General features: G+C 42.3%; 2 protein-coding genes across 2 annotated transcripts in view; one reads left to right on the top strand and one right to left on the bottom strand.

Annotated features, from left to right (window-relative positions):
• The window catches only part of LOC119499314, an 843332-nt gene that overhangs the window by 217516 nt on the left and 600819 nt on the right, over positions 1–24997 (bottom strand). The gene's annotated exons all lie outside the window — the stretch shown is intronic.
• Positions 1–24997, top strand: part of LOC119498474 (tomoregulin-1-like) — a 52224-nt gene that overhangs the window by 25290 nt on the left and 1937 nt on the right. Inside the window, exons 3-8 of the mRNA XM_037787443.1 lie at positions 2532–2661; positions 9293–9322; positions 13270–13366; positions 15220–15368; positions 22686–22745; positions 23649–23772. Of these exons, the coding sequence (XP_037643371.1) occupies positions 2532–2661; positions 9293–9322; positions 13270–13366; positions 15220–15368; positions 22686–22745; positions 23649–23772 (590 nt within the window). The remainder of the gene's footprint in view (positions 1–2531; positions 2662–9292; positions 9323–13269; positions 13367–15219; positions 15369–22685; positions 22746–23648; positions 23773–24997) is intronic.

The following is a 24997-nucleotide window of genomic DNA, read 5'->3' on the forward strand; positions in this document are numbered from 1 at the left end:
CACTGTTTCCAATGGTTCCACTGGTTCCACTGATTCCAATGGTTCCACTGGTTCCACTGGTTCCACTGGTTCCAGGATAACAAGTAAAAAACGGTGTCCTGCTGCTGGATGTCAGACTCTTCTCTGAGCTCATGAATCGGATTCAACGATTGATCGCTGCTCAATAGTTGAGTCATTAATGTGTTTCCATAAAGCTGCTGGCAGACGTCACACGCTGACCTGACCTGTACTGTAATGTGTGCCGGCTGTGCAGAGGTCACGGAGCAGAGGTCACGCCTCTGTAGGGAGTCCTGCTGGATGACTGATGGCTGTGAGTTAATAGAGTATGGATTACTCAACTCTGATATGTGTCTCTAGCAACTGCAGTTTGTCTCTGACAGCAGAATAAGGTTATGTTGAATGAATGAAACTCTTGTTCTTAGTTCCCAGCATGACACCAGACGTTCATCTTCCTCCTCTCATACCTTTAAACTCCTCTCTGGGAGATTTCAGAGATTTTTTTTCTCATAAATTTGTCGCTTTAATATCAGACAATATCCAAGTTTTTTTTCTCGTAAATTTAAGACTTTATAATCTCGCAAATTTGTGAGATTTTTCTCGTAAATTTGTCGCTTTAATCTCAGAGAATATCCAATTTAATTCTTATTTTTTTCATTTAAAAGCGCAAATAAAAACCTTCACTTGTAAGTTAACTTTCTCTTCCTCAATCTCTGAGCTCCATCTTACTACTACTTTATGCTTCACGTTTAGCATTAGCTCATGCGTTAGCCGCGGCCGCAATGACGGCGGTGGTCGTCCTTCCTCGTTCAGTCAGCTCGGTTCTCTATCGGCTGTCGTTGGCTGTCCTCGGGGTTCCCCACACACAACAGGATATCCCATCAGAAATACTGAACATGTTTAATATCTTTATATAGATATATATATAGCATCCAGGATGGACTTCAGAGCCGATCGGGGGATGTAAGAAACAGATCTGGAAAGATCATCTTTATAGAGCCATCAAACAATCACGACGCGTGCGTCACGTGTTGCTGGACATTCGTAGGAAAATGCACGAAAAATACGTTGTTGAAAGTTGTGCTGACCGTCACGAAAAAAAAGAGAAAGTTGTGTCTACGTACACGAATCAACTGGAGCTGAGCGAATGTAATGTTACTTCAAGTTTTCGGTAGTCAGAGTTACCAATGCCAAATGCAATGCCAAATGCAATGCTAAATGCAATGCCAAATGCAATGTCAAATGCAATGCTAAATGCAATGCTAAATGCAATGCCAAATGCAATGCCAAATGCAAGGCTAAATGCAATGCTAAATGCAATGCTAAATGCAGTACCTGTGAGGGTTTCTGCACAACATCTGTCATTGTTCGGTGTTGTTCATTGATTTCCAATAAGAAATAACAAGCCGTTAGAAATGACGGGTTTCAGAACGGCGTGGTGGCGTCGAGTCTGAACAGTCAGAGAGTGAGAGTCGGAGAGAGAAATGGAGAGAACTAAGAGAAAGAAATACTACAGCAGGAGCAGAACATTAAATGATGAATATTAGTTTATACCAGAGATTCACACCGGAGAGGAGAATTATTCAGTTTTCTTTCCTTCGAATTAAAAGCTAAATTAAAAATCGGCCTATTAAACTTAAAACGCTGTTGCAGTGTACTTATTATTTTCATTCTTTCAAAGTCACCAAAGTCTCTGAAACTGTTCACTCTAAGAAGAAAATCCGTAGAAAAAACAGATAATGTCCTGGCAGAAAATCACCAGGACATTTTCTTCAACCCTAAACTTCTATAGATTAACAGTATAACCTCCGTACCTGTAGCTAAATAGCAGCCCAACCTCTACATTCTACCTCTACACTCTACTAACGCTGCATTTATACGTTACCTATCGGTCTCTTCGGACCGCCTGAGGCTAAAACTGGAGCTAACTCTCCTTGAAGTCCATTGAAGTCTAAAATATAAACATTGGTAAAATGTAAATTACGATACCAAACTATCGTTAGTCTCAAAATGAGTCAGCAAAATATCCCTGTGTATCTGGTAACGTTAACGCTCGACAACCGCTGAACTAAACAACACAACATCCTTCCAACTAAAACCACACTGAGCTCACGTTATAAGTCCTCAACATAAATCATTTTTCAAAATCAAAATTGAATTTCCCCTCGGGAATTAATAAAGTGCTCTTCTTCTTCTTCTTCTTCTTCTTCTTCTTCTTTCTTCTTTCTTCTTTCTTCTTTTGGTTAGACATTAATTGTTGATTTTTTATAATCCAAAGTTTAACTGAACTTTGCGCTAGCAGAGGTTCCCACAATGCAATGCGTGTTTAAAAATAGGGGTCAAACTTTTCTTAGAGTGTAATATTGTATATATTTTATGTATCCGACTTCTTTCATCCTCCGTCATCAGAGTGGACTCTGACTTTAATCCGACCGGAGAGAAGCTGCTGTCTGCTGGTCCGGAGCGTGTCCGGTGTTTCCTGTCCGGCGGTCACATTGAGACTTAATTAACATTTGATTGTGTTTGATTTCCAGTGTCACAAAAACTACATCCCCGTGTGCGGCTCCAACGGAGACACCTACCAGAACGAGTGCTACAGGCGACAGGCGTCCTGCAAACAGCAGAGACTCATCTCCCGGGTGTCCGACGGGCCCTGCTCCGCCGGTGAGTCAACGCAAACGGAGAAACATGATTGATTGATTGAGGTCAGAGGAGTTCACCTGAAAACAGTGAATTACAACTCTTCATTTATTGATATGGACCAGTGGAGGAGCAGTGAGGACATCAATCAGTGTCTCTAAAGGATTCAGTCATTTAAAAGTGTCCTCTTAGGAAATAATTCACCCGTCTGCCTCGTAAAAACCGAAACAACGCCGCGTTGTAACGGCAGGTTGATCCTCCATCAAACGCTGGAGAGATGATTATGAAATGAAACCGTCGAGGAAACACTTCTCTTCTGATCGCAGTCAGACGTCTGGCACACTTTATCAAAGGGTCGGTAGATTGAGGGGGGAAGTTTTCATTTAGATCAGCTTATTGTCCGTTGGATGTGACTCCTGTTTTATAATCTATGACTATAGAACTAAAAACAAGGACGACAAAGCTGAACAAAGAGAGGTAGAAATATCTCTAATGTACAACATAAGTAGGTGAACAAGACTCAGTCTAGACCAGCAGTCAGCAACCTGCGTCTCTTCAGCTCCTCTCCAGCGGCTCCCTGTGGAGTTAGAAACAGGGAAATGAATAACTGTTCTTTGTTTACATTTTCATTTTTATTTATCATAGTTGTAGGTCTATGGTACGACGGTACGACGGAGTATTAGGGCCACATTGAGGAAAAAAATTAATCTGACATTTAGAGAATAAAGTCATAGGTTTAAGAGAAAAAAGTCGTAATATTTGAAAGTAGTATTTTTACGTGTTATTTTTTTTTTTCTCGTAAAGTTATGACTTTATTCTCGTGATATTACGACTTTATTCTCGTGATATTACGACTTTATTCTCGTGATATTACAACTTTATTCTCGTGATATTACGACTTTATTCTCGTAATATTACGACTTTATTCTCGTGATATTACGACTTTATTCTTGTGATATTACGACTTTATTCTTGTGATATTACAACGTTTATTGTGTAAATCTCAGATGTTTTTTCCCTAAATGTGGCCCTAATACTCCGTAGTACATTGTCTCTTTGGCCCTCACTGCATTAGACTGATATACTATATACTTAGACTATAAACTGTGTTACCTTCATCACAATGATCACATGTTTTGCGGCTCCAGACAGATTATTTTTTGCCTAAAATGTCTCTTTTGATAGTAAAGGTTGTTGACCCCTGGACTAGACCATGTCTGGACCGTGAACGGTCAGTTTGTGGTTAAATTGTTCAGGATAACATCAGCTGATCGTTCTATAATGTGACCTCTCTAATATTTTTAATTACGCTCTCAGTCGGCCGGGCTGCGGTGTTTAAGTTCACTCTCGTTCTATATTTTAATTGACTGAACCTCAAACGCTGAGCGCTCGTCCTCGATTTTTCCTCTTGGACTCTGAAGAATGTCATCAGTCAGACTGATTACAGAGAACAAGCCGGTTAATCAACCGCAGATCAATTTTAATTAGGAGCCGTGCATGAGAGACATTAACATCCTGCCAAAGCTGAGCGGTTCCCAAACCGGAGTCCAGGGACCCAAAGAGGTCCTTCAGAGGTCGACATAAGGTCATAAAAGTCTAAAATATCAATGGATGATGGAAGTTTCCCTTCATTGGAAATAAATCAAAAGTGCCAAACATACGTGGACAGAGGTGTCTACACACTTTTGGCCATATAGACCTCTTCTCTGTCAGTAACCATGACGAGGTGTTTAGTGGGCGGAGCGTTAAGTGGAGGCAGAATGATGAGCATGACCTGCACAGAATCGATCGCTGGCGATCGCCGCGCAATGCACGGCGGTTTGATTTGTATTAGTCTCATGTTGTGCAATGAAGGTTTCATCTGTTAACAAACACATCTTGTGTGGTTGATACTAATAATTATTATAATAATGAAGGTTATCTATATATAACACTTAATAATAAAGGTTAGAATCCAACGCCAGACACACGCACATTTCCACATAGATTTACAAACTAATATAAATAAATCTGAACGTGGTCTGAAAACTACAAGTGGCCTACAGAGCCGGCAGACTTCTCTGCATTCAGACGTCTCTCAGGGTTTATGTTCTCATCCCACTCTTGAGAAATGTGTCGGGGAAACTCACAGTAACACCACAGCGGTGGCGGCGGCGGTGGCGGTGTTGGTCAACTCCATCTGCAGGGCCAGCGGCCTGATTTCCCAGGAGGCACCACCCGGCGCTCTGCTCTTATTACCCGTTACACCGGGGGACCCGGCGCTACGATATACCCTCTGCTTCCCTCCGCTTCCCTCCTGCAATTTCCTCTCCCCGAGATTTATGCTTCCTGTAATTGGAGCGTTCGGCGGCAGCGAGCCGAGGCGACGGCACAAACACTCAGCTGGGTTCATTTCCCCAAGCAGGAGAGGAGGCAGCGGCGGCGATTCGGCTGCTCTCAGAGAGCATGCTGGGAGGTCGAGGGAGGCGGGAAGGCTGGGACCTCCCGGCTGGGGTCTGATCACGGGGCAGCGGCTCCACAGCCTCAGGCCACAGCTATTACTCTTTAAAAGTTGTGTTGTTGGCTGTTGGACCTCACTGGCCTGTTGAAAGAGGAGGAAGACAGAAGATTATAAGACATTAAGAGTCTGTTTCTTCTCAACCTAGCACTTCCTGTAACCTTCTGCTTTGATATAGAGCGCCGCAAATAATCGAATATGAATCACGATCACGATTTTTGGCTTCCAACAATTACATGAACATGATCGACCGCCATGTTTGAAATGCGTATTCTGTTTTGGCTTCACTTCTGGGGAGCTGTGTTGCCCTCAGACCGTATAGAAGAAGTGGTCACCATGACGTCACACATTTGTTGGTGGATTACCATTTTTAAGACTTGAGTCGGCATTTTAGACGTCGCCATCTTGGTTCTTGGTTGTTCCCATTTTGGTTTCTAGCCGTTGCCATCTTGGTTTTAAGGCGTCGCCATCTTGGTTTTTGGACCGTCACCATCTTAGTTTTTGGACCGTCGCCATCTTGGTTTCTAAGCCGTCTCCATCTTGTTTTTTTTTGCAACCAGAAGTGAAAGGAGAGGGTGGGGCCATTTTGGCCTTAATCGTGCAGCTTTTGGTACAAGATCTCTCCTCGTGTTTCAGGTTTCTGTCTGTTTATGTGAACATGAGATACAAGATTATTATGCCAGCTGAGAATCACTGCTGGAGCCCCAAATGGCATCCAGAGGATCCAGCAGGAGCTAATGTTCAGTACTGATCAGGGTGTTCAAGCACTTAACCCTCTGAGACCCACAATAGAGCTCTTTTCTTTAGGGGGTCCACGGGGTCTTTATGGGGAGATAGCAGGTCAACAGTAGATGTCACATAGAACTGGTGAACATCATCTGAAAGCTGGAACCTGGAGATTAATTTGAGATGCAGCTCAGCACTGAGGGTCAAGATGTTGTGTAGTAGATCATTGTACAAGAGCACGAAGAATAAGTTTCGTTTTTTGAACAAGATACTGGAAAAAAATGAATTAATCGAAGTAATAATCGACAGAGTAATTGATTGTCAGAATAGTGGTTATCTGCAGCCCTAATTTGTCTAATACCTTCAGTTTCATAAGTAGTAAGTGGACCTTGAGTTGGAGCTGTGTTGTCAGATTGTTCTCTTACTTCCTCTAATCGTGTCCAGACATTTAGACGAGAAATGGATCAATAACGGTAGATTTACTGTTCGTTATGTCTCACGTCAGAAACACCAGAAAAGCTTTAGAGTTGAGAAATGTGAGAGTGATTCACATGTGGACTGCAGCAGAGGAGCACCCGATTCACCTGTTATCAGGCCATTAAATAGGTGTTATCAGTCGCTATAAGCACCATAGATGTGGGTCAGTAGGGGCCACTACACCTACTAACAAAGTAAATAAACAAACTACAACTTCTTTAGGTTTAACAAAACTATAACTTTTTTAGGTTTAGGCAACAAAACTACAACTTCTTTAGGTTTACAAAACTACAACTTCTTTAGGTTTAGACAACAAAACTACAACTTCTTTAGGTTTAGGTAACAAAAATACAACTTCTTTAGGTTTAGACAACAAAACTACAACTTCTTTAGGTTTAGGCAACAAAACTACAACTTCTTTAGGTTTAGACAACAATACTACAACTTCTTTAGGTTTAAGCAACAAAACTACAACTTCTTTAGGTTTAGGCAACAAAACTACAACTTCTTTAGGTTTAGACAACAAAACTACAACTTCTTTAGGTTTACAAAACTACAACTTCTTTAGGTGTAGGCACTTAAGCACTAGGGCTCATAGCAACTGATAACGTCTATTTAACAGCCTGACAACAGTCTGATCGGCTGAGAGGAGGCAGTAGAAGCTTGGCGGTGCTTCATTAAACTCACGGTCAGCCATGTTTAATTTCCTCAGCAGCTTTTATTGACTCCGTGCTGCTGCAGCGTCGGATTCTTCAGCTGCTGCAGAGTTCGTATCCGTCGGAGGATCAGTTGATGTGTTGAGCTGCAGCAGACGAGCTAAAGGACTCAGATATTCTCTCATGAAGATATTTGGAATAGTGTTCCCATCTGACCTGAATATTGATGAAAATATGACCGAAACAAAAACAGTGATTCAGAGAGATTTCTGTTCTCGGTGTTTGAGCTGTTTTTAATTCATACACTCTTTGAAGATTATTGATCAGACAGAGTTTCAGAGTCTCTTCAGATCTGTGGTTCAGCTACAGCTTGTTTTTATCCGCTAGATGAAATATAGAGATTTAATTTAAAACACCTAAAAAATCCCAATATATTCTACCTTCTCTTCTGTGGAGGACGAAACCTGCCAAAATCAAAAATAAATTAATAAATGACTCGACAAATAAATACATGTCATTAAATGTAGTAAAAACAATATTATGAAATAAATAAATAAATGCAGCCATTAATTAATAATAAATGTTCTTCTTTATTTATCTTTGTATTAATTCTGTTATTTATTTACCTTCTGTTTAATTTTCCCTTTTATTTATTTATGTTTTTTTAATTTTTTTTATTTTCTAATTGATTTATTGATTTATTTATAATTAATGGCTACATTTATTTTTTATATTATTTTTGCTACATTTAATGACATTTATTTATTTATTCATTAATTTATTTTTGATTTTGGCAGGTTCCGTCCTCCATACTCTTCTACCTTCTTTGCTTCTTCCCTTCCTTCCTACTTCCCTTCTTTCTCTCCCACCTTCCTACCTACTTTCCTTCCTACACATCTACCTGCCTCCCTTCCTTCCCTCCTTCCTTCCTTCCTTTCTTCACATGCGTTACATTTATACACACTTGATTTATTTCTTATTTATATGCTTTATATCCTGTTCTCTCAGGTGTGTTTCTGAGCTGCTGTTTGACTAAATGTCCATCCTGAGGATCAATATATCGTTATAACATCTCATTTATGTTATAACAACTCACACATAGAAAACACAAATACAGACGTCTGTCATGTTAAATAACTACAGAGTGCTTCACGTGTTTGTGTAGAACATCGTCACTTCAGAGTGTTTAAGGATAAAAAAGAGGAAGAGTTTCAATCTTCTCACTTAAACATTTAAACCTAAACGATTTTCTCATTAGTAAATGAACATTATCCACACCCAGGACCAGGCTTTCTCTTTCTAAGAGGTTAAAGCCGAGTTCCACCTGCAGTCTGAAGCCCGACTCTTAACGTTTAGTCAATAACACGCTGACAGAATCATTAATATCTCCGCTCGCTCTCGGCCCATTTCTGCCTCCTTTTCCATGAAAAACAATCTCATCATGACTTTGTAAAGAAGTGCGGCAGCTAAAGGTGAAATTTAATTGAACAAAGCAGCCGGTGTCCATTTCTTAATGCAGCAGCGAACGTGCCAGAAACTCAGAACGCGGCGTCCACTTTCTTAATTCGAGGATGCCGAGCCAAGAGTCCATTTCCTGATGGAGCTGCAGGACGCTCATTTAGACCTGCTGTGTTTAGTATACTTAGTATAATAAGTTTGTTTTATCAAGTAAAATTAACTAAAGTCCAAGTTTATTTCCCAAGTATACTTTACATAGTAAGTATACTAATATCAGTGTACTAGTAGTATACTTTTAAGTGTACTACGTCAATGCTTCTTGGAACTAAATTGGCCCACTTTTTAGTTAATAAAAGTATACTTTTAAGTGTACTTTAAGTGTAAGATTAGTAAACGGAATACACAACTAGTTTACATTGCCAAGTATACTTCTCTGTATACTTATCAGTAAGAGCCAAGTATACTTAGACTTTTCTGTATACTTGTCGGTATAAGCCAAGTATACTTAGACTTTTCTGTATACTTGTCGGTATAAGCCAAGTATACTTAGACTTTTTCTGTATACTTGAAGTATACTTGGCTACTTCTACTGCTACAAACTCTGAAAGACAGTAAAGTCTGTCACAGAGGGTTAAAAAGGTAAATTATATTATATAAGTGAGATAAAACTTGTTAATCAGGCTAGCTGTTTCCCTCTGTTTCCAGTCTTTATGCTAAGCTATGCTAACCGCATCCCTGACTTCACGTCTGTACTGAACACACGAACATGAGATGTTTGTATGTATTATACATACATATAATGAAGAGATAACTGACAGTTGTGTCTGTTGTGTCTTTACAGATCCTGGTTCTGGTTCAGGAGACGGAGACGGTGAGTTTCTCTCTTCTTCTTCTTCTTCTTCTTCTTCTTTGGGCTATTTAAAGATTTCATTTCCTGCTCTGAGTGGAAGTCAAACACAAATCAGTCCGAGCTGAGTCTTTATCTGCACGCTAACTGCTCGTATTGTGAAGACCGTAATCACTGCTGAGGTCTGAATGAAGCCTGAACGCAGCGTTTGAGGATCTCTTTGTATCGCTGCCCCTCCCTCCATCGTTGAATATTAACTCCTCTAATAAAGATAAAGATAGCGTGGAGGTTTTCAGTCTCTGCTTTAACTCCTCCCGGATGAGCCCCCTAATATATTCTGTCTTATGGGAGTCGAGCTTAAAGCCTCGCCGCTGCCAAATTTGGCAACAGAGACATTTTGCGACCATCTGTGAGCGCCGACTAGAGTGTTGGTTGTTTAATATGGCTGCTGGGGGGGGGGGGGGGGGGTAATTGGAGGGGGCCTCTGGAGAGATGGGGAGGGGGCTTCAGCTGATGAGCTGGTGATTCTCCTGCAGGCGGTCGAACACGGAGATGAATTATTAAAGCTGACCGTCGCCGTCGATTTACTCTGCAAACACACCTGTCAGCTGTTTCCACTGAGAGGAAGGAAGCCTCTCTTACAGGGTTCATAAAAGCTCCATGATTTGAGATATTTTGTAGGGCTGTCAATCGATTCAAATATTTAATCGCACATTTTTTATCCGTTCAAAAATATTTAATACTCAAATATGCTGCTTTATGCAAATGTATGTATATATTTATTATTGGAAATCAATGAACAACAAAAATTAATGACAGATATTGTCCAGAAATTGTGGTGAACCCTGAAAAAACGACTTTCTGGACTTGAAACATCATCTGTGTGATACAAACAGGATCAAATAAATATTTGTGTCTCTCCGTTGACTACGGTTCATATTTTTTTCCAAAATAAGATCCCATGGTGGTCCGCCGGAAGGGGCGGGACACTCGGCCCTGTTGGCCTGGTTACGGGGTTAATATTTTAGATGGAGACCGAGGTGATGTTGTAGTGTGTTGTAGTGTGTTGTAGTGTGTTGTAGTGTGAAGCAGCAGCAGCGTCGAACAGAAACAAAGAGCCTCTCTGCTGCAGATCCTCGTCGATCGATCGGCAGCCTCCGAGCCCCGACTGAGCTCTACATGTTCAATACATCCACACACAGCAGGCCAATCTGTCAGCCAGCAGGCTCTCACACACACACACACACACACACACACACACACACTACAGCATCCACCCCCTCAAGTCATTTTAATCATGTTGTCGCTCTTAAAGTCGCATCGTTCTAACAATAAGGGAGAGGGAATCTGCACCAGAGTGAGACCTCTCTGTTCATATTTATAATGCAGCTCTGTGTGTGTGTGTGTGTGTGTGTGTGTGTGCGTGCGTGCGTGCGTGCGTGCGTGCGTGCGTGCGTGCGTGCGTGCGTGCGTGCGTGCGTGCGTGCGTGCGTGCGTGCGTGCGTGCGTGCGTGAGCACAACAGACAACTGAGTCTCCAGTTCACCCGTCTGGGAGCATTAATTTAGCAGGCAGCCACTTTCCCAGTAGAAGTCTCCAGTCTTAGTTTAGTTGAGCAGGTTGTCAGCTGTGAAGAATTTGCGTTAAGGCGTTATGATCACGTTAACTTTGACAGCACTAGTAAATGACCTTTTTGAAAATCAGTGGTTATGATTAGACTGCAGCGATGTGACCCTGCTGCCTGCTATGTTGAACTTTGTATTCAGATCCGTAGTCGTAACACAGAGTTTAATGACTTCAGGTAGAAGTTCTTGCAGCTCGCAGGATGTTGGTTACATTTCCTGGCGTTTGCTGTGGGTTAATTTCATCCCCCTCGCCGCCGCTGAGCTTGTTCCTCTATTACACGACAGAATTACACTTGATGAATCATGGAAACGGCTCCCCTGATGAAAGGCAGCCATGAATAATCCCCGCCGCTCTTTGATATTTCATGTTCCGGCTGTTACCGCCTCGTCTGCTCCGAGCTCGCTCTCTGCTGGAAAATGAGGGGCCGTCGTGCGAGACGGCAATAAACGCATCCCCCCGTAATGATGATGATAATAATAATAATAATATCATAAGATGATAATGCGCGGCTGTGTTTCCATTTGGCCGATAAGCTCCAGGAGTCTCTTCACACACTCGGCTGTGTCTGATAGAAAAGCGTGTGAGCCGTGACGCGTGTTGACGGTAGAAGACGAGTCATCGGTGTTAACGGCACGCCGGCGATCACCGGATCAGAACCAATGTGAGCGGGAGGTTGTTTGGGAAATGAAATCAAGTCGTTGTTCTGGAAAGAAGTGCAAGAAAATGATAATAATAAAAGCTGATTATGAAAAGTATGAATATACAAAGACGGTAAAGCAGAAGCGGCCGAGAGGTTAAATTAAAAAGAGCCTTTTTATAAATGTCAGAGGAGGAAAGAGTCACAGCTGGATGATTCACTATTTAATAAAAAGTTCTCTTCTAGTGGATCATGATGTCCACTTTGCTCTCAATTATGAATCCATAATAATATATAATGTCCATATTCAAATAATGTAGTTTTACTTTTGTATTGTTTATTTGTTGAAAGAAAGTAAACACATAAATATCTGATTAAAGGTACTTTATGTAACAATATACATGTATTAATTGCTTTGTGTGAACAGATGGTGATGTAATTTACAAAACGGACTTTCTCGGTTGCCTATAACAGCCTGTAGTCTGATTTATATGTAAAGGAAATTGTTTAGTTTTCACATATTTTAGTTATTTTTTGGGATATTTTTCAGACAATTTTCACATATTTTACTAATACTTTTACGTAATTTTTATTTATTTATTTTTTTAGATATTTTTAACTAATAATTTCCCGACATTTTTCGCATATTTCCATATGTTTTTTCATGCTTTTAAACTCTTTAAAAATATATTTTTATTTCGTTTTGTTTTCACATATTTTACTAATATTTTTCAGCCATTTTTGGGATATTTTAGACATTTTTCAGACATTTTTCCAGATTTTCGGAAATGTTTCCAATATTTTTCACATATTTTTCACAAATTTTACTTATAATTTTCAGATATTTTTTCAAATATTTTACTAATAATTTTCAATTATTCTTCACATATTTTATTAATAATTTTCAGATTTTTTTTCAGATATTTTACTAACAAAGTTCTGACATTTTTTCACATATTTTACTAATCATTTTCTGACATTTTTTGGATATTTTTCAGCATACAGCAAATTTACAGCCACTGCTGTTATTTATAACAGGGATTCTCTGAAAGTTACATATAGTACCTTTAATTGAGAAATCACAGACTGGTTTCACTTTATTGACGTTTAATGAATTAATGAAGATTTATACTTTATTAAAAAATGCCACAGCTTCAAACAAACTCTCTTTGTGACTGACTTTACTGAAGGATAGTTAACTAGAGACATCCAGAGATTTATACGCCCTCAATTTATCTTTACAGCGGCGTAGGGGTCGGCTAATCTGGTCCCGTTGGTTCACGTTAACTTTCTCAACCATCACTGGTGATCCTGGAGAGTGAGTGACGGCACATGTTGAGAGAAACTAGGATTTTATTTAGACATTGTTAAAAAAAACAAGCCAACAATACTTACGATACTGATCACGTAAGTACAATACTAATCAATACGCTCCGCCCACTAAACACGTCACCATGGTTACTAACAGAGAAGGAGGTTTATAGAAACGTCTCGTGAGGTTGATTTGAGTGAAGGTAATCTATTACTCTTAATAACCCCTGTAGAGGTAAATAAGGGGTTTTGGAGTTAATGGTTCTAAGAAACACGTTGACTTCGTTTCCTTCATCGTAAACGTTGAGCAGCGGTGATGACCGCTGAGAACTGATTCATGAAACAATATCGGCTATTTATTCATTCTTTGTTGCTGCGTGTGATTTTTTTATTTCCAGATGACGAGGGTTCAGGCTCCGACGTCGGGAAGAAGTTCACCAAGTGCAGCACATGTAAATACGGCGCCGAGTGTGACGAAGACTCCGAGGACGTCTGGTGAGCGTTTGACTTTATATGATGAAGCCAATAACATAAAGAGAGAGACTGTGTGCAGCTGGACGGCCTTCATGGGGAAACTGCTGCAGTCTGAACCGCGTGTTTAGTGGCGTTAACGCGGAGCCACAACAACCACATTCGGCTCAGTTGGAACTTTCTAGAACTATTAAAAACAGGTCATGATCCCAACTGGATGTGGAAAAGGTCACAACTCTGTAGCTCAAATAGAAAAGGTCAAGACCGCAGTGGACAGACCCAAATGGCGTCCAATCAGAGACCCCCGAAAAAATCCCGTTTGGACTCGTCAATACTGGAAACCATGGCATCCCCATACAAAGAGATTTGTATAGATTATTAATCACGATTATTTGTTGATTTTTAGGGGAAAAATATTTTGAATGCACTTTCACATGAAATAAACCGTCTGCTTTCACTTCCATGTTGTGCTACATTCCTGCTAACGTACAGATCTTTGCATCAAAATAAGACTTCAAATAAAGTTCTTCTTCACCTGAATTCGGTGCATTTTTGTTTTTGACAGTCAAAATGAGGAATATATATTCGGCTGTACGCTTCATCTGATGTGCAGCCGAGTTCTCTATGAGCTGAACGCGCATTTTAAACATCGCAGTCGATCGTGTTCATTTCATTGTGGGAAGTCAAAATCGTGATTAATATTCTATTAATTGTGCCGCCCTAGGAGTGGATGAGAAGATTCATAATTGTGCATTCTCTAAACCAGGGGTCAGGGGTCAGGGGTCAGGGGTCAGCAACCTTTACCGTCAAAAGAGCCATTTTATGCAACAAAAAAAAAAGATCTGTCTGGAGCCGCAAAACATGTGATCATTGTGATGAAGGTAACTCAGTTTATAGTCTAAATATATAGTATATAAGTCTAATGCAGTGAGGGCCAAAGAGACAATGTACTACGGAGTATTTGGACCACATTGAGGGAAAACACATCTGAGATTTACACAATAAAGTCAGAATATTACGAGAAAAAAAGTCGTAAATTTACGAGAAAAAAATTCGTAATATTACGTTATGTTATATTATGTTCTTTCGTTGTTGTGAAATAAACCCCTTCATGTCGGGGCTTCTTTCTCAACAACAACCGGCTCGCTGTATATTATCCGTTACGTGTCGCGTCTACTGTTTGATATCTAAAATTACTGACGGCGAGCTTCTGTAGAAAGCAACCAGAGCCGGTGATTGTTGAAACAGAGGAGAGACAGATCTGATGAGCTTCATTTCTTTTCTGTCGTGTTTCAATAAAGTGTGTTTTACAATGATCAGCGAGGTTAAATGTTTCTGTCAATGGAGTCTGGTGGCTTTGAGGAGAGCATATTATGTTTAATAAATCATGATAAATGCTTAAATCCACGTTAAAACATCTCATCTACTGGCTGAGAAAGCTTAATGCCAAGCCCTGTGAAACAAAGGTGAAGGTATTCTTTAAGCATGTCCTTAAGGACTTTAGGGAAGTTAAGTCATCTTAACCAAATGAGAATTGGAGTTGCAGAAGTTGTGATTGTACCTTAAGGGTTAAAAATAGACCTCTGATGTTTGGAAAGATGATTTCACCGTCCGTAAGAGTGAATTCATTTTGAAGATATTAATCCCGCTCTGAACTGTGTCTGAAAAAGGGACTTTTAGAATGATGAACTTTATCTCTTTATGTGCAGACACCAGTGAATTAATGATGTGTGTCCTCATTTAGAAGTCTTCTAATGTGCTTCATGATTTAGAGCTGATGAGAGCTGCAGTGGCAGAAACATGGAAACATTCACAGTCCTGACACACGACTGCTTCTTCTTCTTCTTCTTCTTCTTCTTCTTCTTCTTCTTCTTCAGGTGCATATGTAACATCGACTGCAGCGGGCACAATGAGAACCCGGTGTGTGCCACCGACGGGAACTCCTACAACAACCCCTGTCTGGTCCGAGAGGCGTCGTGTATGAAGCAGGAGCAGATCGACGTCAAACACCTGGGCAGGTGCCCCGGTAAGGCTGACTTGTCATGATGACATCTGTAGAGTTCATCTAATCATCCGGAATAACAGAATGACGCTGTCATATCGTCTCCTCTCTGCTAAATGACCACATACCAAGTTACATTTAATACCGCAGAGAACACATTTATAATAAACCCTTTAATTCAGTGATGACGTCATGATGACGTCATGATGAGGTCATCATGACGTCATGATGAGGTCACGCTGTTTCAGAGATGGAGAGTAAATGTTGCTAATAGTTTAGCCGTTGCTAACAGCAGCCAATGGCTCACGGCTGTGGTTAGCAGACGGCTAAACTATCTCCATCCGCCTATTCTGTCTTTCGGAGGTTGTAGAGGGCTCAGTTTTAAAGCTAGAGTGAAGATACTGGTATCATATGAAACTAGAAAACCTGATGAATCCATCGGTATCAACCATGTCATACTAGTCAGGAAGGAGGTTAAATAACGCTTACACTAAATTTTGGCGAGAAAAAAAATGTTCAAAAAATGTCCATTTTCAACAGGGTTCCTTGACCTCTGATCTCAAGATATGTGATGAATGTGTGAGGGTTTTTGTTCGAAACAAAATTCTGAAAAATGTTGGGAAAAAATCCCAAAACATTTGAAAATATCCCAAAAAAAATCCAAAGAAAAGTCTGAAAAATGTCCGAAAATTGTCCAAGAAATGTCCGAAAAGAAGCCTGATACAAAGCTCAAAGTTTCTTTTTCGTTCTTCCGTAACGTGGTGATGTCACCAAGTAACACATTTGATGAGGTCACGGTGTTAGCTGGAGGCTAACCAAAGGAAAGACTGGAGGCTAACGCTAGCAGTGGGCTAAAGCTCCACATCTAAAATGTCCTCTAGCTGTGTTGTTGGCTGAATCCAGGTATCACAACATGAGAGATGACTAACTGGGATTGGACGCTCTAGCGAGCGATATTGTCCGACTCTCTTTGTGACTGACTTTACTGAAGGATAGTTAACTATAGACATCCAAACATTTATACGCCCTCAATGTATCTTTCCAGCGCTGCCGTTGGCCACCGGCCCGTTGGCCACCGGCCCGTTGGCCACCGGCCCGCTGGTCGGCTAATCTGCTCCCGTTGGTTCACGTTAACGTTCTCAACTACCGCTGGTGATCCTGGAGAGAGAGTGACAGCACATATTGAGAGAAACTAGCAGTGTGTTCCACGTACTTCCAGAAGTACACTTCAATGTAGTGCACTTCGTGCACTCTGTACTCACTTGAGTAGTGCGTAAATTTCAGCGGGGTAGGGTCGCCTCAAATAGAATACTCTGCAGCGCACTGACCGGAAATGACGATCGCAACATTTGACCGCGGCTCGCTACCCGCCACAATATCTTCTGAAAAAAAAAGAAAGCAGAGTGGAAATTACGTTACCTACATCGTCGCCTACGATGTGTCCTCCTGTTGGCTGAAAATGCACCGGTATGTTTACGTATTGTTTTATTCTGTTATCTACGTATGTTTGAATAGTGGTCGTGGCTCCGCCTCTTCCGCTACGTAGCCAAGATGGCGACAGTTGAGTGTGGAAAGTGTCCAGCGTTCCACACTCAACCATCTGACCGTTAGAGTACAACATCCGGGTACTTTGAGTGCACTGCATTTTGCCGTACTTCCCAGTGTGAACGCACTTATGCACTCAAAGTAGTAAGTGTAAGAACAGAAGTACGCGGATTGGAACACACTGTTGGATGTTCTTCAGCCGTTGTTAAGAAAACAAGCCAACAATACTCGCTAGCCAGCGTTAGCTAACGTGTTCAGAGGATTATTCTGCCTCCACTAAACTGATTTAAGGATATACATGAGAGAAAACCTTTTGTTTTTGGTGAGCAGGGCGTCATGTGATGATGAGAACTTGGAGGATTGTTTGGTGCTGGGAAGTGATGCGTTCAATGTCACATAAAAGCTTGATGTGTAATGTCTCCTCTCATCTTCTCTGGTAGTGTTTGTGGGCTGCAGTCTGATAGACCTCAGATAGTAAACCGGCTGCTGACAATAAATACATTTTCTGTCACGTTGATATTATTCTGTGAACAGTTTGATTCCTGTGGATTCAGTTTGCAGCTCTGAACCGCTCACAGTGCCGACCTTTGACCTCGACTGGAGAGTGTCTGAGAGCAGAAATCAGCCGGTGTACGGACGGATAAATCTGCTCGCTGATGCCTCTATCACACTTTTATTGAATCCAAATAGGAGAATCCCATCATCCAGGCTTGTTGAGCCTCGGTGAAACCATTCGTCATCAATAAACCGCATTTCATCGACGCTGAGAGACTCACAGACCGAACGCTTTCTTTCACTCCGTACAAACACAGGTGTTCTAGTTTCATATGATACAGGTATCTTCAGTCTGGCTTTAAAATGAGCCGCTACGACCTAAACTCCTCCAACATTACTGAAGTGCTGCAGACGCAGGTCATTATTCCACATTAACTTTGCTGATGTAGTAAAATGCAGGACCGATGTTGTTTCGCTCTCGGTGAACACGACTGTGACCGTTTCATCTCCGCCATAAATCAGCCTCGTTATGGAAACCGTGTCGACAAATGAATGCGTCTAATCACCACTGTTTTCAATTAACCCACAAACCAAGCATGCAGTCTGTTCCTGTGTGAGCTGAGCCGTGATTCCTCCAGGCATCAATCCACACCTGCTTAATCTGACCCGGAGGGATGAGTATTTACCTGTAGTTTTATAGTTTTTAGCCGTCACCTTTCGTCTTCACCATCTTGGTTTTTGGCCATCGCCATCTTGGTTTTTGGCCGTAGCCATCTTGGTTTTTGGCCGTAGCCATCTTGGTTTTTGACCGTAGCCATCTTGGTTTTTAGCCGTCTCCATCTTGGTTTTTGGCCATCTCCATCTTGGTTTTTGTCCGTCGCCATCTTGGTTTTTGGCCGTAGCCATCTTGGTTTTTGGCCGTCTCCATCTTGGTTTTTGGCCGTCTCCATCTTGGTTTTTGGCCGTAGCCATCTTGGTTTTTGGCCGTCTCCATCTTGGTTTTTGGCCGTAGCCATCTTGGTTTTTGGCCGTAGCCATCTTGGTTTTTGGCCGTAGCCATCTTGGTTTTTGGCTTTCTCCATCATCATCTAAAACTCTCAAAATTGAAACCAGGAACTATCTGATGAAAGAATCGATTAACAAGATTATGAGTCTTTCCCGACATTAGATGTCAACTGTTGGTACTTTTTGGACAGTTTACGGACACATTTCGTTTGAAACTTGAAGTATTGAGGTTCGATACTTAAAGGGACTATTTGTAACTTTCAGAAATGCTTGTTAACAGCGACACCTGTGGCCGTGAAATCAACGAAAGTCAGCGTCGGGCTCGCGCTTGCTCGCTCTCAATATACCTGAACGAGCATCACTCAACACAGTGAGGCGACACACGTCAGCTAAAACCACAATATCACTCTATATTTCAGCTGCTTGGCAGTAATGTTAGCTGACCAGACCAAGGTCTCTCCATGAACATCATTTAGATCTGATCCTAGTGTTGGCTTTTCCTGCCTAAGTGCAGGCTGAGGCAGCGGCGGTCTGCAGCGTGTCTCCCTGCTCTCTCCTCCCGCAGCCAGAGAGACGGGAGGAGAGAGCAGAGGAGACACCGGCACCCGGTCGGTAACGAGAGGGTAACGTTACTAGCTGAGGAGCTCCGTCACTTCACAAGACACGGGAAACCTCTGTTGGTCTGGAGGAGCTGCAGCAGTTATTTCTGCACAAACGTCCACTGAACATTCACTAGATATTCTCAGAGCTAAACTAACTCTTCTGCAGTGAGGAGTGAGCGCGCGTTCACGTCTAGAGGTGGAGCGAGCTGAGAACACGCGCGCTCTGAGCGAAGGCAGGCAGGCAGAGTTGGAGAGGCAGCGGCTACACGCGAACGCGCATATGTGAGCGCGCATGTGTGACGACCCGCTACATTTATGCGCGTACAAAGTTACAAACAGTCCCTTTAACAAAGTATTGAGGTTTTGTACGCAGCCCTGCACGTAATATTTCTGTTGTTTGTAAAAACATATCTGTTGATAGTTTTCCTTTGGTTTGAGTGATGACGCAGACGTATTTAATTCCACGTTTCCTTGTTGATATTTAAGGAGGAAGATAAAATCTCAGAGCCGAGATGTGTCACGTTGTTTCTTCTGATCTAGCACTGAATGATTTTTGGGTCTCTCAGAGAGGGGGAGGAGGAGAGGGAGTGTTAGATAGAAACCTCATTTGCAGTCACAGTTTGCTGTCTGATGTTGTTCAGAGTCTGTGCCAACACCCAGATCTGTCCAGTCCCAGTACATCCTCCGAGTATCCTCTCAGATCTGATTTATGTTGATAGACTCACCTTGAATCACGATGTGTCGTCTTACTGCAGACACTCTCTCGGCTCCGTCTCTGTGGGTGTTGGCAGGAGACGCTAACCCGCCAGGATTTATGGATTTCTTGTCAGTGGTTATGGCTTTAAGGTGGCCGGTGACCAAGCGTCTGATTGGCTCAGGGAGGTGGTGGGTGGGGGGGTAGCACCCTGAGGTGAAGAGCACCTGCCCTCTCTCCTGATCTGCTGTCTCCTCGGGGCGCCGGGCCAACATTCACCAAACCAGGTTAGAACTGTTATCACAGAGAATACAGGGAGAGGTTTCTGTTTCTGAGATAGAAAACCGCAAAGATCAACGCTTTCTTTCTTTCCTTCTTTCTTTCTTTCTGTCTTTCTTTCTTTCTTTCTTTCACACATACTTTATCAGCTGATGGGTTATTAGCACAATCTGTACATTTAGCCATGTTAGCAGGTTGACGTGTGTTTCAGAGTGAAATCTGTTTTTGCCTGTTGATGATGATGAAGACGGCATTTTTGCCGTCACCATCTTGGTATTTGGCCGTCGCCATCAGTTTTTGGCCGTCACTTAATCGGGCTGACATCGGGCTGATATCGGGCTGACATCGGGCTGACATCGGGCTGACATCGGGCTGACATCGGGCTGACATCGGGCTGACATCGGGCTGACATCGGGCTGACATCGGGCTGACATCGGGCTGATATCGGGCTGACATCGGGCTGATATCGGGCTGACATCGGGCTGATATCGGGCTGACATCGGGCTGATATCGGGCTGACATCGGGCTGATATCGTGTCAGTCTCAGTCCGGTTGTTTTGGTCCCCATCAGAGTTTGATTGACAGCTTTCACACCAGAACAAACGAACAGCTCTAGTGAGGAAAGAGATCCGCTCGTCACACCAGAGAAACAAACTGCTGTTTATTCTTCTCTCACATCAACACATTGTTATATAATCTGTGAGCTCTCTCTGTATCCTCTGGAAACACAAAGAGAGATAGAGAGAGAGATAAGATGGGAGGAAGAGAGGGATGAGATGGGAGGAAGAGAGAGGGATGAGATGGGAGGAAGAGAGAGGGATGAGAGGGATGAGATGGGAGGAAGAGAGGGATGAGAGGGATGAGATGGATGAGAGGGATGAGATGGGAGGAAGAGAGAGGGATGAGAGGGATGAGATGGATGAGAGGGATGAGATGGGAGGAAGAGAGGGATGAGAGGGATGAGATGGATGAGAGGGATGAGATGGGAGGAAGAGAGAGGGATGAGAGGGATGAGATGGGAGGAAGAGAGAGAGATAAGATGGGAGAAAGAGAGAGGGATGAGAGGGAGGAGATGGGAGGAAGAGAGAGGGATGAGAGGGATGAGATGGGAGGAAGAGAGAGGGATGAGAGGGAGGAGATGGGAGGAAGAGAGAGGGATGAGAGGGATGAGATGGGAGGAAGAGAGAGAGTTTTGTCAATATTTCCTCTGTGATGGAGCGTTAAATATGGAAGAGTGTTTAACATTCCCAGCAGCTCCTCCTGCAGACAGCATGAAGACATGAAGCCTCCACAGGACAACAACAACAACACACACACGCACGCACGCACGCGCACACACACACACACACACACACACACACACACACACACACACACACACACACACACACACACACACATACACACACACACACACACTGCTAATAAACAGATTAGAAAGACACAGTGAGACAGCAGGTAGAAAGTCAAACCGTCTGCTGACGGTTCACACTGAAAGAAATATCAATCTAATAGCAACGCCTGGATGAAAAGACTTTTAGAGGAGCTGTGACTGTCTGTCTGTCTCTCTCTGTATCTGTCTGTCTCTCTGTATCTCTGTCTGTCTCTCTGTCTGTCTGTCTGTCTCTCTCTGTATCTGTCTGTCTCTCTGTATCTCTGTCTGTCTGTCTGTCTCTCTATATCTGTCTGTCTCTCTGTATCTCTGTCTATCTGTCTGTCTGTCTGTCTGTCACTCTGTCTCTCCGTCTGTCTGTCTGTCTGTCTGTCTGTCCCTCTGTCTGTCTCTCCGTCTGTCTGTCTCTCTGTATCTCTGTCTGTTTCTCTGTCTCTCCGTCTGTCTGTCACACTGTCTGTCTCTCTGTCTCTCTGTCTCTCCGTCTGTCTGTCTCTCTGTCTCTCTGTCTGTCTCTCCGTCTGTCTGTCTGTCTGTCTGTCTCTCTGTCTCTCTGTCTCTCTATCTCTCTGTCTCTCTGTCTGTCTCTCTGTCTCTCTCTCTGTATCTCTGTCTGTCTCTCTGTATCTGTCTGTCTGTCTGTCTCTCTGTATCTGTCTGTCTCTCTGTATCTCTGTCTGTCTGTCTGTCTGTCTCTCTGTCTGTCTGTCTGTCTGTCTGTCTCTCTGTCTCTCTCTCTGTATCTCTGTCTGTCTCTCTGTATCTGTCTGTCTCTCTGTCTCTCTGTATCTGTCTGTCTCTCTGTATCTCTGTCTGTCTGTCTGTCTGTCTCTCTGTCTGTCTGTCTGTCTGCCACTCTGTCTGTCTCTCCGTCTGTCTGTCTGTCTGTCTGTCTCTCTGTCTGTCTCTCCGTCTGTCTGTCTCTCTGTATCTCTGTCTGTTTCTCTGTCTCTCCGTCTGTCTGTCACACTGTCTGTCTCTCTGTCTCTCTGTCTCTCCGTCTGTCTGTCTCTCTGTCTCTCTGTCTGTCTCTCCGTCTGTCTCTCTGTCTGTCTCTCTGTCTCTCTCTCTGTCTCTCTCTCTGTCTCTCTGTCTCTCTCTCTGTCTCTCTCTCTCTCTCTCTGTATCTCTCTCTGTCTCTCTCTCTGTATCTCTCTCTGTCTCTCTCTCTGTCTCTCTGTCTCTCTCTCTGTCTCTCTGTCTCTCTCTCTGTATCTCTCTCTGTCTGTCTCTCTGTATCTCTGTCTGTCTCTCTCTCTGTATCTCTGTCTGTCTCTCTTTCTCACCGTCTCTCTGTAACTGATTCTGTCCATCTGTTTCCTCAACAGCTGATAAAGAGAAACTTGGGAAGAAAGACGACAGCAGTCCTTTCAAAGTCAACGTCTTAGGTAAGACAGCGTCAACATTTATTACAACTTGAGCTGAATATGCAGAGTTCTCCATCAGTTCTAACACGTATAATACTCTATATATAATATATATATATATATATATATAAACCCTGTTAGTGATGAGGTCATGATGAGGTCACGATGACGTCATGATGAGGTCACGCTGTTAGCAGAAGGCTAAACTATTAGCCCGTTGGTTAACGTTAACGTTCTCAACTACCACCGGTGATCGGGTTTCCGATGCCGAGGGGCGCTGACCAACCGGCGGTGAACATGGCGACTGTGAACGCAGCCTTTCTGTCCTTCACTGCTGACAAGGCAGCGGTCGAATCCGATCCTTTTATTGTGCGTCTCAAGTTGCAACACAAAGTGAAGGAACCGACGGAGCTGTGGAGGAATCATCCCTCTCCCGAGACCTTTAGATCGATGCTCACACGGCGAGCTGCAGATAATAAAACCTCTCTGGATCCTCTCTCGTCTCCAAACTCCACATCTGCGTGGTGCAGCCGGGCCGGCGGGTCGCGCTCGCTCGCTCTGCTCTGCTCTGCTCTGCTCTGCTCCGCTAATCCGCCTGTTTGCTTGTGAGAAACTCCCAGCGTCCTAAAGAGCGGCGTGCTCACATCGTGTTCAGCATCAGCAGCAGAGACTCGGAGCTGAGAGGACGTTATTGTGTGTTAAAGAGGTTTTCATTCATCCTCAGCAGGTTCAGGTCAGCCGGCTGCTGGAAGGCCACAGGAAGTCTTTGGATTTACCATGTGGTCACACGCCTCCGCCGCCGTTCGTGTGTTGAATCGATGTTTTGGCTTCTGGGTCAGCTGATCCTCGGTATTTGCAGCCGGGACGGCGGCTGATCGTCCTCTGACGTTGTGTGTTTGTGTGTTTGTTGTGTCTGTTGTGCAGAGACCACCGGTCTGGACCACGGTGACGGGTTCTACGCCGGGATGCCGATCCCCTGCGCCGATAGCTACGCCGGCTTCTGTGTTCACGGGAAATGTGAGATCAAGTACAGCACGGCCACCTGTAGGTGTGTGACTGACTGATGTTACCTGAGCTATGTACTTAAGTACATTTACTCTAGTACTCTACTTAAGTACATTTACTCTAGTACTCTACTTAACTGCTACTACTGGTACTACAGTATTACTACTAGTACTCAGATCCAAGTAATGGCATCATGTAAACATTTTCCGTTACAGTATTATTATCAACAAAATGTAAGTATTATTGTACGGAGGACGCAACCTGCCAAAATCAAAAATAAATTAATAATTAAATGACTCGATATATAAATAAACATGTCATTAAATAATGTTAAGAATAATTGTATTAAGAATAATTGTATCCATTAATTCATTGATAAAGTGTGAGTGACAGCCCCCTCATTTGCATAATGAGGCAGAAATGCATAAAGAAATTAATAAAGAAAAGAATACAGAAATAAATAAGTTTGGGGAAATAAATAAGGGCCAACAAGCAAAAGAGAAAATCATGCAGAAATAAATAAATAAATACAAATATATTTTTTTTAAATAAGTAAAAACTAAGTGCAAAAATAAATAGATTAAAAATAAATGCAAAAATTAATAAATTGAAAAATTAATAAAAAATTAATGCATGAATAAATAAGGGAATTAATAAAAAGATAAATAAGTAAAGAAACAAATTAAATCAGAAATATCAATTTATGTCACATTTGATCAATTAATTAATTAATGGCTACATTTATTTTTAATATTATTTGCTACATTTAATGACATATTTATTTATTTATTTATTTAATTATTCATTTATTTTTGATTTTGGCAGGTCCCAGCCTCCGTACTATTGAATTATTATCAATGCAAATATATAAGTTGCATTTTAATGCTGCAGCTGCTCAAAGTGGAGTTAATGCTGATTAATTTAAATACCGTTGGGTAATATTTCATAGTTTTACTGTAAATAACTGATAACTAAAGCTGTGTAATATATGTAACTAAGTCATTTCCCTCTGAAATGAAGTAGAGAAGTAGAAATACTCACGTAAACTTCAAGTACCTCAAGATTGTACTTAAGTATAGTATATACTTTTTAATCAACAGAGCTGTTCACATGTTGTCAGCTGGTGTTTAACGCGTCTTACTGTCATCCCAAATAACTAAGTACTAATACCACACAGTAAAAATACTCTGTTACAGTAATACAACAAATAACTGCCAAAACCGAGATAACCTACACTCAGTACTGTTCCTGAACGCATCCTGTGTGTG

This window comes from Sebastes umbrosus, chromosome 12, assembly GCF_015220745.1.
Source record: "Sebastes umbrosus isolate fSebUmb1 chromosome 12, fSebUmb1.pri, whole genome shotgun sequence".
Taxonomy (NCBI): domain Eukaryota; kingdom Metazoa; phylum Chordata; class Actinopteri; order Perciformes; family Sebastidae; genus Sebastes; species Sebastes umbrosus.